This window comes from Vigna radiata, unplaced genomic scaffold (assembly GCF_000741045.1).
Source record: "Vigna radiata var. radiata cultivar VC1973A unplaced genomic scaffold, Vradiata_ver6 scaffold_298, whole genome shotgun sequence".
Taxonomy (NCBI): Eukaryota; Viridiplantae; Streptophyta; class Magnoliopsida; order Fabales; family Fabaceae; genus Vigna; species Vigna radiata.
Window position 1 is genome coordinate 81172 of NW_014542028.1, and position 20122 is coordinate 101293.

Consider the following 20122-nt stretch of genomic DNA (forward strand, 5'->3'; position numbering starts at 1 on the left):
ATAAAAAATAAAAGATGAAAAAAAAATAAAAACATCTAATTTAACTTCTATCAATTTTTAATATATATTACATTTAATGTAAAAAAATTTAAAAACTTTTGGTGGCAATGAACAGCCCGCTCCTTCTCATTAGTTTTATTTATTATATTATTAAACAATTTTTTAATGAAAAGATAAGATAAACAAAACTAATGAAAGTCAATAGTAAGACTAATTTTTTTCCAATCATATTTTATCATTTCCTTAGTTATTATTCTGAACCCTCATCTGATAGAAACTGATCAGCCCCTTCCATTTAATTCGATATAAAACTATTGTATTGTATTGTATTCTATTTTCCTTAGTACTGTGAAAAGGTCACATTTGCACTGCAACTTCCTTACCTCAATAGAAACCATGTCATCCATGGCTTTTCTTTCACATCCTTATTTCTTTGCAGCTTTGACCCTTTTGGTGCTTCAATTTCTTTTCAGAAAACTGAGCAAAAGGGATGGGAAGAGGTATCACCCTGTTGCTGGCACTGTGTTTAATCAGATGATAAACTTCCACAGGTTGCACCATTACATGACTCATCTTGCTGCCAAACACAGAACATACAGATTGCTCAACCTTTTCAGATATGAAGTTTACACTGCAGAACCAAGTAATGTTGAGTACATACTCAAAACCAATTTTGAAAATTATGGAAAGGTAAAAACTTTATTAATTAATGGATGATTCTTTGAAAGATAGACCGAGTCTTTAGCTATCATTATCTCAATTCTTTACTTTTCCACTACTTGTTTGATAAAGAAAACATTGAATGTTTTAATTTTGTTGAGTCATTTCAACTTTAATTTTAGAAAATCTTGCAAGATCTATACAAAGATTTTGGGGAAAATATAACATTACTCGTTTGTACAGAAAAGTGTTGAAGGGTCTGTTTTGTTTTAGAGTTGTTAAATGAAAGTGGTGAGTTGCCACTTACTCTCTAGTGGGTAGGGTTCAAGGGACTGAAAAGGTTCTTGGATTTCATATTGTTGTCAAATCTGTTGAATTAAAAAACTTGTTTTCCAGATAACATATATGAAAAACTGGAGCGCCCAGTTATAAACATTGAAGAATTATTTTTATTTTGAAAGCGATTTGCCAACTTTGTGAAAAGTGACATGATGTGGAACACTAAACACTTCGGTGCTACAGTTCATGGTTCTGTTTATGATACCTTTTTCCTGGAATGATTGCAATAGTTATATCCTGCTGAAATAGGTAATAGGTGTAAAAGTCAAAGGGAACTTCGTCTGTATGTTATGAAAGAAAACCTTTCAATTGATGGTTAGGAAACTGAGGTTCAGAATCTGAGGCTTCTTCTTAGTGTAGAGGTTGCTTAAAAATGATAAATCAAATTAGAATTTGTCCTTTTAAATTTTGGCAATGGTAACTTATTCCATCTTCCTTCTGAAGGTAGACAATATACTTTCCAATTTCCATGCTGTGGTTGTAACACTAGCTTTATTATTAGTATGGTAACATGTGGAGAATACTATAAAACAGAGCTTAAAGAGAGATTTATGGAAATTATACGTAGTATAAAGCTGGCTGGCTTGAGCCCAAACTGTTATTAGGAGATGAAGAGAGTTTAGGTATATGAGAAAAAAAAAATCTAATTCAATTGTAAACTAGTGCTATTGGGTTCTTTCTAAACGATACATAGGGGATAATTGATACCAATAAATCATGAATCAATATGATACCACTTTCAATCCAAAACTGTAAGACAATAGATCTCTAGGTTTTTCCTTCTTTTTTTTATGTTACTTAGTTTTCTCATTTTTACTTTGGATTCCTAACAAGTGCAAGAGGGTATACATAGTGCTTTACAACCCTGTAATATTGATTACAAAATTTCTTTTAGTATCCTCCATTATCTTAGATGTAAAAATTACAGAGATTCTAAGCATTAGGTATATAGATTTTTGATAGGCCTTTATGATTTATTTAATAAGGCATATAGGGTTTTGCTTGATTCTTGAAAGAGTTGGGCCAAATAGCTTCAATTTTATTTCTTTAAACTTTTTGTGCAGGGCTTGTACAACTATCACAATTTGAAGGATTTACTAGGTGATGGGATTTTCACTGTTGATGGGGAGAAATGGCGGGAACAAAGGAAAATATCAAGTCATGAATTCTCTACCAAGATGTTAAGGGACTTCAGCGTTTCAATATTCAGAAAGAATGCAGCAAAACTTGCAGACATTGTGTCTGAATCTGCAACTTCTAATAGTTCTTTGGAAATCCAAGTCGGTATATATATGCCCTGAAAGATGCTATCACATACCTTCTTTTATCTACTTCATAGGATGCTAATTTGCTCCAATAATTTGTATAGGACCTTTTCATGAGATCAACACTGGATTCAATTTTCCAAGTTGCATTTGGAACTGAACTTGACAGCATGTGTGGATCAAGTCAAGAAGGGAAGATTTTTGCTGATGCTTTTGATGCATCAAGTGCACTCACCCTCTATCGTTATGTTGATGTCTTCTGGAAGATCAAGAAATTTCTGAATATTGGATCAGAGGCGAAATTAAGAAAGACTACTAAAGTTTTAGATAAATTTGTTTTGAACCTAATCAACACTAGAATTCAGCAAATGCAGATTTCAAGGGGAGGTTCCGATGTAAGTTTATTACATGCAAGCTGTATTTATACATGATGAAAAGAGTAACCTTAGCTGTAGAATCATAAACGGAAGCTTGAGATTAAACTTACATAAAAGAATCATGGCCATTTATATATGAGTGCATGACCAAGATTAACTCTCTTAATCTCTCACTAGATGTGCCACCAATATATGATCCATTTTTCACTCTATATCTGTAGAGTAAACGTGAAGATATTCTGTCAAGGTTTCTGCAAGTGAAGGGATATGATTCAAAATACCTAAGAGATATAATTTTAAACTTTGTTATTGCTGGGAAAGACACAACAGCAGCCACACTTTCTTGGTTCATGTACATGTTATGTAAGTACCCTGCAGTTCAAGAAAAAGCAGCAGAAGAAGTGAAAGAAGCAACAAACACAAAAACAATTAGCAGCTATACTGAATTTGCATCAAGTGTAACAGATGAAGCTCTTGAAAAGATGAACTATCTTCATGCAGTAATTACAGAAACGCTCAGACTTTATCCTGCTGTCCCTGTGGTAAGATTAAGTTTGAGGCTGAACTCTTCATTTTCATCACTGCATGCAGTAGAAACAAGACTCCACTACTGCTCCTTCTTGCATTTATGGTTAAAACTACAGATACCTCTAAAGGTGGGAGGACTTGGGGCTGTTTGATTTCCTTCTCACCTTTTGTTTTAAAATTGTTTTATTTTCAAATAATTTCATGGTATTCAGCTCTCAAGTCCATCTAAAGTTGATCACGTTTTGAAATCTTCTTAAACAAGTATATTGAAAACCAAAAACACAGATGTTTTGTCATTTTTGTCATGTTCTGTGGTCCTAGCTCAAGGGTGTGCTATAATGGTGAGGCATGTGCTTGGCATGGGTCTGTGTTTCCTTTGTTTTTTCTATAAACTAGTAAGATTTTTGAAAATAGAAACCAAATGCACTCATGTTTTAAATTTGATTTCTAGACCAAGTACAAGATCCAGCTTTAAGATTTTCTCTCCTTAGACATGTCTCTTATTTTCACACATATTTCATCCTCTAATTTACTTGGTAAGGACTAAAGCTTATTGAGGAACTTGTCAAGTTTCTACAACCTCACAATTGATATATTATCATTGTAACTGAAAGACTAAAATAGCCTTTAGGTTCCTCATCTTATTTTTTCTTTAAATCTGGTATAACAGATACACTTTAACAGATCAAGGTGACTTTTTAAATTTAGAGAACCAAGTTGAAGCTAAAAATTAAGAGGACTAGAAACCTATTTTATGCTAATAAAAAATCAGCACTCCACCCTTCCTCACTGGCTTCCATGTAATAATATAACTTCCCAAGATTGTTGTTACACATTTGACATGCTTGTATATGAAATGCATTATAAGTACCAGACTCCTTAATTTGATGCAGGATGCAAAGATTTGTTTTTCTGATGATACATTACCAGATGGGTACAGTGTTAATAAGGGAGATATGGTATCTTACCAACCTTATGCAATGGGTCGGATGAAATTTATATGGGGTGATGATGCAGAGGATTTTAGACCAGAAAGATGGCTTGATGAGAATGGCATTTTTAAGCCAGAGAGCCCTTTCAAGTTTACAGCTTTTCAGGTTAGTAGAGTTTTGCTTAGAACATTTTTGAGAATTATGCTTGTTATGCACATGATCAAACTCCTATTTGTGTGTATTTTCTTTCAAGAAACATTGGATTAATTTTGATTCATTTGCAGGCTGGTCCTCGGATTTGTCTAGGAAAAGAGTTTGCTTATAGACAAATGAAGATATTTTCAGCAGTTTTATTAGGTTGTTTCCGCTTCAAATTGAATGATGAGAAGAAAAATGTGACCTACAAGACGATGATAAATCTTCATATTGATGGAGGCCTTGAAATCAAGGCCTTGCACAGATAAGGGGATTAAAAGATTTTTGGAACAATCCCAACTCTACTCAAAAGCTAAAACTAAAAGTAGTTCAACAAAAGGGAATGAAAGTGTATTTTAGAATTGAAAGATATGTTGGTTTTCAAGTTATTCTATGAACATAATTTAATAATGTATACTATTATATGACTTTAAGTGTGCCTCGAAGAAAATAAATCCAAACAATCCTATATATAACTTATGTAAGATTCATTAAAATATTTACTTTAATAAATAGTAATAATATTATCTTATTATTATTAGTAATAAACGTGAAAAATAGACTTAAATATTATAAAGATGAAAAAATAAACAAATAAATGCGTTTGTTTAGATGACAATGGTCTTATTGACATAAGAAAATGGCTTTTAACCCCGGGGAAGGGATTTATGTTGAAAAATATTTTATAAATATTTTAATAGCATAATTGAAACCTAGGAGCTTTCTATCAACATTTTTTCAAAAAACTGAGACTGTGGTGGACTAGCCAACTCATTCATGGAGGAAGAATGGGCTGCTTTGCAAAAAGCATGCCTTGAAAACCGAAATGGTGGATAACCTTTCGGAATTTCTGGCAGAAATTAAGGATTTCGGGACCCGCATGCACAAAATTTTTGGTTATAAATTGGGGGAACCTTTAGCCAGTGCGGTAACTTGGAGAAAGAAAGGAACGGAGACTTGGACTAACAACAAAGAGGGTGGCTAGAAACATATCTTTCGATCGCGAAAAAAAAACAATTGTGAGAAAAAAAAAAAGGTAAAAGAAACTATTTTTTTTTTTTTTTATTTATGTATGATATTTAGGTCCATGATTTTGATTATGAGAGATAAGCATGTTGGGTTTTAGTAACGTTAACTGTTTATCTAGGGTTTTGATTTTTCTTGATTATATTTTTTTGTTTTTTATTTTTCGAGTTATCTTAGTAAGATCTTAATCTCTACTTTCTTTGTCATTAAATTACGCTAAAATTTTGATATATGATTCTTGAAATATATTATTTCACTTTGATTGTTTGGATTTTTAATTTGAGGTATGTACTTGGAAGAATTAATTTTACAATTTTGAGTAAACTGATCACTTTATTTCTGTCTCTAAGTTACTTCAGTAAAATCTCAATCCTCCTTCGTTTATCGTTAGATTAAGTTAAAATTTGATATATGATTTCTAAGACATATTACTTCATTTTTACAACATGGAACATTAATTTAAATTTTGTGCTTACAGAAATAAATTTCGCATTATGGATGGAGTTGAAAACAAATTTATTTATGTCCTTAAGTTACCTTGACAAAACTTTAATTTTCACTATGTTTACCGTTAGGTTGACCTGAAATTTGGATATATGATTCATAAGACATATCAATTCATCTTAACCGCTTAGATTATTAATTGAAAAATTGTACTTAGACAAAATAATTTCATATTTTAGATGGATCTGAAAACCACTAGAAAACAAGTTAATAGTTGAGTACCGAGACAACTTAATGACATAATTAAAGTGGTTTTCAAATCCATCCAAAATACGAAATGATTTGTCTAAGTACAGTTTTCCAAATAATAGTCTAAGCGGTCAAGATGAATTTATATGTCTTATAAACCATATATCAAAATTTCAAGTCAATTTAAAAGTAAACAAAATAAGAATTAAAGTTTTAGCGAGGTTACTTAAGGACAAAAATAAAGTGGTTTTTAGCTCCATCCAAAATGATAAAATTATTTCTCTAAGCACAAACTTCAAATTAATGTTCCAAGCGGTAAAAGTGAAGTAATATGTCTTAGAAATTATCAACAGTGCAAAAACAGCGTATAACATCACGCGATCAACATCGAATCGCTCAATATGCAACGTTAAAAATGACCGGTGACATTTTTGTAAATAAATTCAATCGCTCCACGTCATTTACATAAAGAGTTCGCCGTCTCAAATGTATTAACGTCAAATGAGGCCCAAAAGGATGTAATCTAAAATGTTTTAACGTCAACACAAGACCCAGATCGACGTAAAACAATGACCATAGAATCACACAACGTCAACTTAAGAAACATCTGACGTTCAATTTAAAACAAAAAAAATAACGAAATAGTGGTTTTCTTCCAGCAGTATTACTCCTACCCACATTTGATGTCAACCATGAAAAATATTCGACGTTTTATATGCCAGCAAGTGAATCCCTTCTTCATTCTTTTTTTCTTTTCTCTTTTAAACCAAACAGAACGTCGCACACTTTATGGCTTGACGTTTAAACCAATATAGAACGTCGAACAAGATAGGGTTGACGTGATGGTCGTTGGTGCACATAACGTCAGCTACGGAAACAACTGACATCCAATACAAAAATAAATAAATACTAAATATTGATGTAATTAATATGACGTCAACCGTAACAAAAGATTGACGTTGTATATTACAGCCAATAGTTATCTTTTTATACTTTTCTTTTAAATCAAACCATATAACGTCATTTTTGCATTGACTTTGACGTTTTATTATTCAGTTCCTTTTTTATTATTTTTTCTTTTATATTTATGAACCTACGCTACGTTATGTAAAAATGAATTTCTTTTACAAATCCTTCAAAGTATTTTTCGTTGGTAACTTCACATAATTAATGACCAACTAACTGCCTTTTCGTGAATATCTTCGTTACTAACAAAAGCATTTATCAAGACTCACTAAATACACTTTCCTATATAACGTGGAACGTCGAGTGGTGTCAATATTGGACGTTAATCTCTTCATTTCAAACACAAAATTTATCAGTCGTTTCAAACACAACATTGAATCTCTTTGTGATAAAACGTCTAAGACACATATAATATGACGTAATACTAATGCCTTTAACGTCAAATCCCCTTAGAGTTCGACGTTCTATTGGAATTTAAAAAGGAAAAAGAAAAAATGGAGCAACATTTGGCTTCAGATAATACTTCCATTTGTAAAATTTCTCCTATGAACTCCATTTGTGCAATAACCATTATCACAGATAGAGTATGAATGCAATGTAATGATGTAACATTAAAATGTTCAATTGCAATCATACAAGTGATTTAATCAATTTAAACAATTCAATCCCCATTCACTAATGTTTGCCAAAAGAGAATTTCATTGATATTCAAAAGATTATTACAACTAACAAAACAAAAGATGGCTTAAGAAGCCACTAATTACAAAATTAAAATCAAACAACGAAAATCCATATTCTTCTGTTGTAGAATTATTGTTGATCACTTTCTGGTTGTTCACATCACCTTCCTTTCCATTTTGATCGGTAACTTTTCAATCCTTAGAGTCTTTTGTCAATGGTTGTGTCAAATTTCAATTTACTTGAGCCCCAAGAATCTTTTTAACGATTATGAAATACAATCTTTCAATATACTTCAGCCCCAAGAATCTCTTTAGCGATTCTAACATACAATCTATTGTCACCGCATACCATCTAGCCCACTCATCTTCTTTAGTTTTTTTCAAACATGTTTTATTTGCACTCCAAGATTCAGAGATGGGATAAACTTGCTGATGATCATCATTTTTATCATGGTGAATCTAATAAGTCCTTGATGACCAATCCATTTCTAAAAGAGAAAGCCTTATTTCCTGATAGGTTGGAAAACGACAATCCCAATCCAAACCTCTTTGAGATGGACTATGGAACAAAATGTTTCATCACTCATCTTTAAGTTGGAGTAGGACACCCTCACCAATTTCAGATATCTGTGTGAAACCACGGTTTTAATCTTCCTTAGACTTAAAAGCTTCCCTCGAATGTCTTCATCACTAATCCTCCTTGTAGGATTAACATTCCTTGCAATTCGGGCAACTTTCCCTTTTCTTCTTGATCATGAAGAAGAAGCCAAGGATTATGAAGATATTGAGAGAGTGATGTGCATCCCTAGGAGGCATTTTCAGAGAAACCCTAATGGAGCACCAATTAACATCCTTAGAGCAGATTTGGCTTCCTTAGCCAAGTACTGGATGACATTTACTCATGCCAACATCCAGCCATGTTCTCATGTTTCTGACATCACACTACATTGGATTTTGGTCATTTATTGTATGCTAAGGCAAATGGATATAAACGTTGCTAAGATTATTACCAGGGAAATTCTAAGTTGCGCCAACACTATGAGCAGCAGGACACCACTGGGACATCCGTCCCTAATTACATACTTGTGCCAACAGATAGGAGTGGACACTATAGTTCCACCCTAAGAGAGGCCGAGGAGAGCTATTGATGCCTCCTATTATCGTCAGTACTGTGGAGGTGATGAGCCGGCTGGAGCAGTTCCTAGGAGACTTCCTAGGAGGGCAGCAACGCAACAGGAGGATGAGCCTGTTAATGCACCGACACAACAACCTGAGCCTTTCCAGATGAGGGACATGTATATGTCCATGGTAGAGGCAAGGATGAAGTCCCTTTGCAGAGGACAGGTGGCCACTGCCGAGATGATTGTAGGACTATATGATCAGTCACTAGTGCACAGGTGGACTATGGACGAGTTCCATAGTGCGATGGCTTGGCCCCAAGGGTAGGCGTAGGGCAATGGGTCTAGAGCAGCTGGAGCCTTAGGTGTACAGGATGATGACCAGGAGGATGAGGATTTTGAGGATGCCCAGGATGAGGATGATTATGACTTAGATGAGGACTTATGTTGAGGGCATCTACTGATGGATGCCAACATTTGGAAAAGGATTTTTCTTTTTCTTTTTCTGTTGTACTTTGAATTAGTAGTATAGGTATTATTCTTGTGTTTATGCTTGGCTTGTACACTGATTCTGATGATGGTTCAATTTTATTGCATGATGAGTTATTTACTACTGATGATTGATTGTGGATGATGATTGAGAATGTGTGAATGCTGATATCCAGGTTAATGTTTCACTAATTATGTGAACAAATGAGTAAGTGATTATGATTGTGATTGTGATGCTAAGCAGGATTCATGAATGAGAAGTGAGAAAGCATTTGTGTGAGGTATTGAGCTTCAGAGTTTTTATTGATGTGTGCATTGTTCATAAGGAATCATGAATGATATTGACTTAATTTTGATAATTGATTGAATTGCATGTGTATGTCATATGGTCAAGACCATGCTTGGAAAGCCCTTACTTAGCCAAATTTTCACCCAAAGAATTTTAAATGATATACCCTTTTTGAACCTTGGCCTTAAACAGTATGAAAACCCTTGTTTGAATTGAATTACCTTGAGTTGGGTTGAGAATAATTGTATGTGTTGAAAATGTTCAAGTTGGGGTTGTGTGGGGAAAGTGAAAGGTAAAAGAAAAAGAAAAACATTGAGTTCAAAAGTTATAAAAAGAAAAATGCATGAGAAAGAAAAGAAAAGAAGAGAAGAGAAAAACATGCAAAGTGAACTCAATGTAAAAAGGAAAAAAAGGAAGAAGTTGAGAATGAGTGAGATTGGTTAAAAAGAGAGTATGCTTGAAATTTGAATGTTGATTTAAACTCTCTTAACTTAAGGATTTTGTATTCCAGAAAAACCAATTTTTCTTGATAGCCCAACCTCATTACAAGCCTTGGAAAAAGTCCTTGTGATGACATCTGCATGTGAAGATTTTGATTGTTTTAGATGAATGACAATATTGGTTTATGTGACATGTGAACAATAGAGAGTAGAATGACCTCCTAAACACTTAAGTGATTGAGTGAAACACTTGCTTGGTGAGAATTGTTAAATCCATGTTTACATCTATGCTTAGTTGATTGATCATTCATGAACAAAACATCTGTTGGAAAGAGATTGATTATGTGAACTGAATTGGATTGAAAGCATGCATGCATCTTTATAGGATTTCATTGAAATCTGAATTGTATAATAACTTGTTGTGAGAAAAAGGAATTTTGAAAAGTGTGAATTATTTGATGAAGTGGAAAGCCAAGTTTTGTCTTGTTTGCTTGAGGACAAACAAAGTTCTAAGTTTGGGGTTGTGATAACAATCTAAAAACCGTTATTTTCATTCTTAAATTTGATATTAAAACACATCCTTTATGACTTAGAATGAGCTTAAAATCAAGTAAAACACTTAGTTGAGTCTTGTGAGAGTCAAAAGTTGGTTTTAGAGATATTATGCTTGTTTTTACATTGTTTTACAGGGTTTTAAGGTGAATTGAAGATGGAAGTGAAGTAAGGTGGACTTAGACCCATGAAAGAAGGAGAAAAATGATGAAAAGAAGGGTCAAGTGAACCGCTGAGCGCCAGAATGGACCGCTGAGCGTCCAGAGCGATTAGAGGGAAACCACTCAGCGGCAAAACTAACCGTTGAGCCGTGAACTTAGGCGCCTGGGCGGTTGTCTGTTTTTATTAGCTAGATTCTGTAATCTTTTTGTTATCTTTTTGGGCTTAGATATAGCTCCAGTGTGAATCAAAACATATTCTTTTGGCAGGGAGAAACGTCCAGAGCTATTCCACACACCTTGGAGAAGGTTGCTTGGACGCTTAGGCTCCAATCTACCAAGTTTAGGGTTATTTCTTCCATTCTTTCATCATATTTCATCTAGCTTCACCATGATTATGGTGAACTAAACCCTAGGTTGTTGGGGAACAATGTAATCTTTTGAAACTCTCATATATCCAAATTCTTATTTATTTTATATGCTTGCATATGCTTGATTTATCAATTGTTGGGTTCTTCACCTTTGCTTAATGATTTTATCGTTTAACTCCTTCGGTAAATTTTGTTTGTCTTTATTGATACGGGGACGTACAGTAATGTCATGAACTGGTGTTGAATTCCTTGATTATGTTAATATCGCCTAGGGATATGGGTAGGACGATCAATTGTATTTTGCTTCCGTTTATCATGCATTATTAATTGCTAGGGGAGGCTAAGGATAGCAAGCCGGTAAATAGTAATAGGCTCTTTTCACCAAGGGATTGGGTTAAGGGTAAACCAAGAAAGTTTGCATGACGATATGATAAATAAGCTAATCAAATAAGAAGAGTAGATATATGAGGGTGGATAAGATGAAATTGTAAACCCCAACAACTCCATTCATCCGTAGTTTCTTAAAGCTAATTGAATCATTGCATTTGCATGTTTACTTTTGTTTTTTGCATACACACTTCAACTTAATTCTTTTCTCAAGTCTTATGCGATTTGTTTACATGAAAAGTAAGGCCTAAGAGTTAAACGATACTTGGACTTACCCATTTATATTACTTGATAACGATCTAGCACACTTGCCAGGGACTTAACATATTCACTACTCTAATCCAAATCCAACACGAATCACCCAACTAAGCGAAGGCTAATCCGGTCTTCAGAATTGCAAACTAAGTGAATGCAATGCATAAATCTAATTAGTCATGCAACATACAGTCTAATCAACTAAGCAAATATTAAACACCGATTATAAGCGTATAACGAATCGCGAGCACACAACAGATTAAATATTGAGCCAAATCAGAGCAGCAGCATGGCAATTAAAGTCCACAGGTCTCATGAATAAACTACTTTAACCTCTAATCCAGCACAACTAACCGACTAAGCGAAGGTTAATCATGTTATCATAATCGCGAACTAAGCGAATGCAATGCACCTATTCCATCCAATATGTTTTATACAGATTGATCAACTAAGCGAAGATGCAATCACCAATTGGGCAACTAAGCGTATACCCATTGCAAGAACACAGTCATATTTCATAGAATGCCAAGCAAAGTAGAATAAACACAAGAGCAGTCCAATAAATCTCAAGGAAACACTATAATTTTATTAATGACCAACCCGCCTAACCTAAGCTAACATGACAATTAAATTAACTCAACTAAACAAAATAGACAATATTAAAGTAAACAGAAACAATTAAACCAAACATATTAGACATCATTAAAGTGAATGAAAACACTAAACTGAAATATTAAGGTGCGTGAAGAGTAAAATAAAATGAAAATCCAACGAGTAAGCCAAATGACGAGACACTGATTGAAACGACTATCAATGCAAGACTCTGTAAAATTCAAGTAATGAGCCAAAATGAGAATTGATGATTGTTACCATGCTCATCCATCAACGAACAACATTTAGAACAAAAATTAAATACTTGAACAGTAGAGTTAAAGTGAAAATGAGTAAGGTACTTTTCTAAAAGCCAAAATTTAAGTCTACTAATAAAAATGGACGTGACAACTCCCTTCAAAATGAATGGTCTATCTCTAAACAAAAGAGTTGCTTCTGCCTCCTACGTAACCTGTGAGCTTCTTCCAGTACGTTGCTTCCTCCCAGGCGGTGACACCATGTGCGCCATTGATGAGAATTCAATTCCCCATGGGTGGCGGCTTGCGTGACAGCACACTCTCCTTTTATATCCTCCCAATGTGCCTTTCCTTTTTCCCGACCTACTCCATGTGTTTCCACATTGCTGGACATCCAACATTCATTGCCCATGGGTCAGCTTGCTTCTAGCGTGGGTGTGCTTTTGTGGGTGCTGCTGGACACACCTCCTCAAGACCGTGACAGCACCTCTTCAAGCTACTGGATTGTTGACTCTGGACTGCTGCTGCCCATTTCTCTCTAATTGGATCAGCGCTTGCAGCCCACTTGCCAAGACGTGATCTCCTTGTTGGACCGTTTCAAGCTGGATAGGAGCTGCTGTGTGCGTGGGCCGTGAAGTGTTGCTGCTGTACGCGTGGAGCTGTGGCTGGATGAAGCCCGTTTCATTTTCTCTTCTTGCTGGAGGTTCTGCTGGCCGTGTGCACCTCCCATGCTTTGATGGACTTGCGTTTCAGCCTTCAAGCCCAAGATGGAATCAGCTGCTGCTCCTTCAAAGCTAGATGCGTGTATTTGCTTTCTCCTGCTGGGTCGTCAACTTCTCAAATCTGAACCAAGCTTTTAACTTGCTAGACCATGAAGGCAGCCTTTGCTGGATGCAGAAACAAAAAATGGGTGCAGGCCGTGAATGCTGCTGCACCTCCTCAAAAGCTCGACGTGTTGGACATTTCAGCGTGGACAACACACATTTCCTTGCTGGACCGTCTTGCACTTGGGTCGTGGATGTTTCTCCAATAAATGAAGCCATATGCTGCTTCTCTCTTTTTGTTTTAATATTCAATGCTCCACGGGCCATGCTGGAAAACGCTGTTGCATGCCTCTTAATGAGATATGTCGTAATTGTCTTTTTGTTAAAGGGAATCAACGTGTCCCTTCTTTCTCCAAAGCCAATGAAGTCAACGTTTAATCACTTGAGCCGTGGCATGCTTCTGTTGGCTTCTTAAAATGCAATCAAATTGTCATGCATGTGGCAGCTCCACTGAGCGCACCTCCTTTTTACTGAATCAACACTCCCACTTTTCTCATTTAATCTCTAAATGTTCCAAATTGTATTTCCAAAATTTTTCCTGCAATTAATAATGCAAATAATTATCTCAGATAATTCAAATTAATTAAAATTAGAATTTCCTGTCAAATTAAGCACAATTAGTAAAAACAGAAAAATACCGGACAATTAAGCACAATTCCCTGATTAATTTTAGCACAATAAACTAAGTGAAGTTAAGAAAATATTGACTCATCACCCGGTCCCCAGAAATTGTGTACTTTTCAATTATTGAGGTGAGATTTGGATGGATCGAAGTTAAAAAGTTTGATGTGCCCCTCTATATTTATATAATTCCACTTTCAATTTTGCTAAGTTAATATAATCGATTCTAAATAATAAAGAATCGATTCAAAGCGTTATAAATTAAGAAGTGCAAATGAGCTTTTAATGATTATGACTTGGTGACATTAGTGACAACGTGGCTGGATATTGATCACACATTTGTTAAAATATCAAAAAGCTCGTGCAATTCACATAGTCAAAACAAAACTAGGCAAGCTCGTCATCCTTGGTTATAACACAACAACAATAACACTCCTTTAAACGTAGAAGTCTACATAGTCATGAACACGCTCGTGCAATTCACACAGTCAAAATCAAACTAGGCTAGCTCACTTCCCAACAGCCCCAAAAGATGTTTCGAAAACCAGGCTCTGATACCAAATGTAACAACCCAGATTTTGGGATGTCACGGGTTTACAAAAACTTTTAAAAATTTAACTCTGATACTATTTCGAAATACAGTTTGAATAAAAACTTCTAAAACCAAATGAAACTATGAAACATTCATAAAAGTCCATTACAAAACTATTAGCAATGAAATTAAAATCCCACAGTTCTTCCCCGTATCTCGCCGCTTAACTATGCTTTAGCTACAATTGTAACAGAATCTACTCCCGTACAAGTACGATCATCATAGGTGAAAACCACAACCACAAACATGCAAGGGTGAGCTTAACATAAATATGTCATATAAACATACATAAGTATTAAACATCAACACAGAATAATATCTCTGAATAATACATATAATCATACACCTACATACATCTCAATACGTCATAAATCATCAAATCATTAACAAGTTGAAACCACTCACTATATATTGATTCACCACCGGTTTACCCAAATACAACATAAGGTCAATGTCACCTCCCACCACTCTCTTAAAGAGCTTCACCGGGTAGGTATACTTTACGACACTGTTACAGAAAGACATTTTCCACCACTCTCTGAAAGGATTCACCGGCAAGTACACTACTTCCCACCACTCTCTTAGAGCTTCCCTGGGCAAGTATATGCTTTCCACCACCTTTTTGGGCTTCACCGGACAAGTATACACCCCCACCACTATATTTTCAGAGAGCTTCACCGGGAAAGTACCAGTGCTACTTCCACCACTCTTTCAGGAGCTCCACCGAGCATCACAAACATAAACTCGATTTTTGTATGAAGTAAATAATATAATGCTCCCACAAATAAACGACAAACCAATACGTGATAAACATTCTCAAAAAAATAATAAAGTAATTATCAAAATAATTACAAGTCACCTATAAATGTTTTAAGGACTGCACAAGGGATAAAATAAACCCCTTTCCCTCTCATAAAACGCGTTCCTAAGCCCGTCGAACACAAGGTGAACTTTCTTTTTTCTTCTCTGTTATGAGATAAAATCTATATTTCAATCCTTCACATTTAAGGTTTCTATTTTTCCTAATCCATGTTCCATTAAATTTCACGTGTCTATCTCTTTTCCAATTTAATCACTGAACCACCATTGTCACACTAAAAGAATTTCATTTACTTTAAATATATATAAACACTTTAAGAGACCAACTACACCTAACATATTATATTTAAACAAAATATCATTATATTCACCGTTTATGACACAACCATAGATATCATACATTAAAACATCCAAACCAAACAAGCAGAGTAAGCTCCTCTTACCTTAGTTTACCAACGAGTTCCAGGCTTCCTAGGGTATCTTATTCTTGTCCACGAAACTCCTCTCTTCACTCTTACACTCACAGCAGTGCAGTAGCAATGATCCTTTTTTCTCTATATTTGTCTAGGTTTTCAAGGAAGTGGTCGATCCTTCCCCTGGCGAAAAAATTCCCCAGTTTATCTTCAACTCCTTTTTATAACCCTAAATGATATAACCTAATATGTAAAAAAAAAAAAATCGCCAGCCCTAACCTCACCAACAACCCGAAAATCTCTCCCTTATTCACTGCTCACTGTTTCGTGGAATAAGATAGAAAATGTTTTACACTCTCTCACGTAAAAGAGCCAGTCCTAATTGTTTTCTAAACATAGCCTGGGACCCATCACAAGGAAAAAAAAGATTTAATATCTTCTATCTAATGAAACAATTAAAATAATTATATCCAAAAAGATAAAAAGAAACCTCTGCAAAGATAAAATAAAAGTCCTTTCTCTCTCCATGTAACTAATATAATATAATAGGACAATGATATTTTAACATCATTTTTTTGACACTATTTTGACACTGCACACGTGTCAAGATGTGATTGGACGATTTCAAATTAAAAAAGTTGAGGCAGGGGTATATTTGGAAGAGAAAAACTAAAAGTTTATTTTTTAATTTGAAATCGTCCAACCACATTTTGACACGTATGCAGTGTCAAAATAGTGTCAGAAAATGATGTTAAAATTTTATTTTCCATATAATAATATAAAACGACAATGCAAATAATAATCAAATGGAAAATGATATTTTAACACCATTTTTTGACACTATTTTGACACTGCACACGTGTCAAGATATGATTGGACGATTTCAAATTAAAAAAGTTGAGACAGGGATATATTTGAAAGAGAGAAACCAAAGTTTGTTTTTTAATTTGAAATCGTCCAACCACATTTTGACATGTGTGCAGTGTCAAAATGGTGTCAAAAAATGGTGTTAAAATTTTATTTTCCTAATCAAATTAAACCCATGCATTTTTACAGTCAAAGGGTCAAAGAGAAAATAAATAATATATAATCTAGTACATGCACGAGCCAAGCAGTTTTCTTTTATCTCTCCATTCAATCTAGAGACAGGCAAGGAAGTTATTTCCAAAGGGAATTCATTCCCTGATATGTATTAAATGCATGCAATGATCACAAAACTAAAGAGGAAATTTCTCTTTTATTCTCCATAAACAATAATGGTATAATCTTGCAGTGGTCAATCAAATGATAGAAGAAACGAAAGCAATTCTCCCACACAAGAAGTATTACATTCTAAAAATTTTATTCCAACAAGTAAAATATAAACTTTATTTAATTCCATTCTTAAAATTAAAATAAAATAATTACTGATTAATTTTTATAAAACTCCTAAATATTTTAATAACACCATTTCATACCATAATTAAATATTTAATATTAGAAATTATAAAATAAAAAAAATATATATTTTTATTTTATCCGGGTCTTACATTCTCCCCAACTTAAAAAATTTACGTTCTTGAAAATTGTTTTATCTACTAAAGGAAATAAAGTAAATTCATTTCGCTTATTCATATACTGTTCTGAATTCCAAGTCGCTTCCTCAGTCCCTTCATTTTGAAACTTCACCACCGTGTGAATTTTCTTCCTTCTAAGTTTCTGTTCCTATCATAGTGAACACTCTACCAGTTGCTTCCGACATTCCCCTTGTCACCTTCCTTTGTGGTGCGTCACCTGACGCCTTCTTCTGGGGACAATGACAAATGTCCCGATTCATTACAGATGAAGCACGTCCTATATCTTGAGAGTCTTGGACAATTTCGTTTTAGATGAGCTCCCCCACATCCAAAGCATTTCAAGGTTCCTTGTCCTAACTGCTGAGGCCGCTCATACGGCTTCTTCTGATGAGGATAAATTTACATAAATTAATAATATAAAAATATAAAAAAAAGTAAATCTTATCTTAAAATATAATGATAACGGGAGGTTATGGGAGGTTTTATAAAGGAAAAAAGGAAAGAAGAAAACATCGAATAACCATAGAATGTGACGTATGCTTTGCCTTTCTTCGAACTCTTTCTCTTCTGACTGACAATTAGTACGTCAATATTTGAATCACTCGATATGCGAAGTTAACTGTATAAAAATAATTTGTATTGAAGATGTTTCAACCAGTTGGAAATCAAATAGATATGAAATCTAATGATAGAAGACAACGTTAAAGACCCATGTAGTTTGACATTATATTGGAAAAAAAGAAATAATATCAAAGGGGCACGACATTTGGCTTCTGGTTGAAGACACGTTGAAGACACGTCGAAGACCCGTATAGATTGACGTAATATTAATTTGTTATAGGGTCGAGCTGTTATCCATGAAGGCATGGGGAAAAACCAGAGATATTAACACTTATGAATTTCAAATTGTTTCAGCATTAAATGCTTGGAAATCTAAGGAAAAGAAAATGCAAAGGAAATATTATTATTATTCCTAATATGTTCAATAGGGAGGCAAGGGAGTACGTAAAATGCAAGCTATATTTATAGATCAACCGATGACGTACATTGTGTAATGATGCTTAGTAACTGCCACCATCTAATTTGAACATCGAAGCCTAGCCGAATTGGATGTTCAAACATCAACAGAGAAAAAGTAATAATTCTCGTTTGATTCATATAAGAACAAATTGACTTCCCATCCCACAAAAATTGTTTACTTTTTAGTCACCCGCGAAGAAGGTGAGATTTGGATGGATCAAAGTTAAAAAGTTTGACGTGCCCCCTTTATATACATATAATTTCACTTTCAATTTTGCTATGTTAATATAATCAATTCTATGTAATAAAGAATCGATTCAAAGCGTTATAAATTAAGAAATGCAAATGAACTTTTAATGATTATTTATGGTGAGATTAATTACAATGTTGCTTGATATTCATCACATGTTTGTTAAAATACTAAAAAACAAAGAAATAATGCATGAGAGGGTCAAATTTGTTTTTCTAGTATTTTTTTAAAGCTTAATCATTTATAGTAATTATATATTATTAACTATTAAATTCATTTATAGTAATTATTTATTATTAACTATTAATCATTTATAGTAATTATTTATTATTAACTTTTGCATTGAATGATCTTAATATTCGACGTCAACTGTGTAAATAGATTCAAAATTTAAATTCTCTTCAAGTTGTTTCCCAGATAAGAAATCAGATAACTTTGAAATCTAACGGTAGAAAACATGAATCGTAATATGTTCAATATGGAAATCTAAGAGAAGGACAATGACAAGGAGATAAAAAACATGAATCCTAATATGTTCAATACGGAAACAGGAAGCAAGGCATTAAGTGAAATACAAGCTATATTTATATATGAACCAATGATGGACATTAGATCGTGTAATTATGGTTAGTAACTTGAATGAACGTCGATTCCCATTCGAATTCGACGTTCAAACATCATTCAGTGAAAAAGTAAAAAGTCTCAAAAATCTCTTTGGATACGGATAATAACTGCTTCTGACGAAAACTATGTCGCAGAGATATGAGGCTATGACGTTAAAGTGAGAGTTTAAAAGAAAAAACAAAAAATAATAAAAATTGGAGCGACGTTCAAACATCATTTAGTGAAAAAGTAAAAAATTTCTTTGGATAATGATAATAATTGTAAAAAATCTCTTTGGATACTGATAATTGACGAAAACTACGTCGTAGATCTATGGGACTAGGATGTTAAAGTGAGTGATTAAAAGAGAAAAGAAAAAATAATAAAAATTTGAGCGACCTTTGGCTTATGGTAAAAACACACAATTAATGCTCCCAACCACTCCAATGCCTTTCATGTCGATGCCCGTCACGTCATGCCCCCAGAAACTTTGACGTTCTATTACAAATACAACATCAAATTGTCAATGGATTTCGACGATTATTCTTTGATTGAAAGAATGATGAAATATAAAGGGAGTAACCAAAGAAATAGGTTAACAAATTTGGATTTCATTTGAAGTTGTACCTTTTGAAAACCTATCCTACATAACTTCGGTAATCAAATTCATGTTGACTTTTTTCCTTCCGTTTCCCTTCAATTCCTGTATTAAACGAGGACATTTCTTTGTTAACCATGAAGGCATGATGGAAAACGGAAGAAAAATGTTAACACTTATGAATTTCAAGTAGACCCTTTGAAAACCTATCCCACATTCTCCATTGTTTTGCTTGTTTTTTTTTCTTTTTAACTTTCT

The 20122-nt window shown here is 34.0% G+C and overlaps 1 protein-coding gene across 1 annotated transcript; it reads left to right on the forward strand.

The window, feature by feature from the left end:
- Positions 1 to 325: 325 nt before the first annotated feature.
- Positions 326 to 4590, forward strand: LOC106778947 (cytochrome P450 704C1-like). The gene is made up of 6 exons (XM_014666957.2): positions 326 to 690; positions 2064 to 2279; positions 2369 to 2659; positions 2863 to 3183; positions 4063 to 4266; positions 4386 to 4590. Exons 1-6 carry the CDS (start codon positions 397 to 399, stop codon positions 4563 to 4565), a joined length of 1506 nt encoding a protein of 501 aa, XP_014522443.1. The 5' UTR covers positions 326 to 396; the 3' UTR covers positions 4566 to 4590.
- Positions 4591 to 20122: the final 15532 nt, after the last annotated feature.

What these genes read in the sequence shown, in the direction of transcription:
- LOC106778947 (XM_014666957.2), top strand. Translation starts at nt 397, where the DNA reads ATGTCATCCATGGCTTTTCTTTCACATCCTTATTTCTTTGCAGCTTTG. An exon ending in ATAGTTCTTTGGAAATCCAA is followed by an intron (nt 2,280 to 2,368) that starts GTCGGTATATAT and finishes TAATTTGTATAG; the next exon opens with GACCTTTTCATGAGATCAAC. An exon ending in TCAAGTTTACAGCTTTTCAG is followed by an intron (nt 4,267 to 4,385) that starts GTTAGTAGAGTT and finishes ATTCATTTGCAG; the next exon opens with GCTGGTCCTCGGATTTGTCT.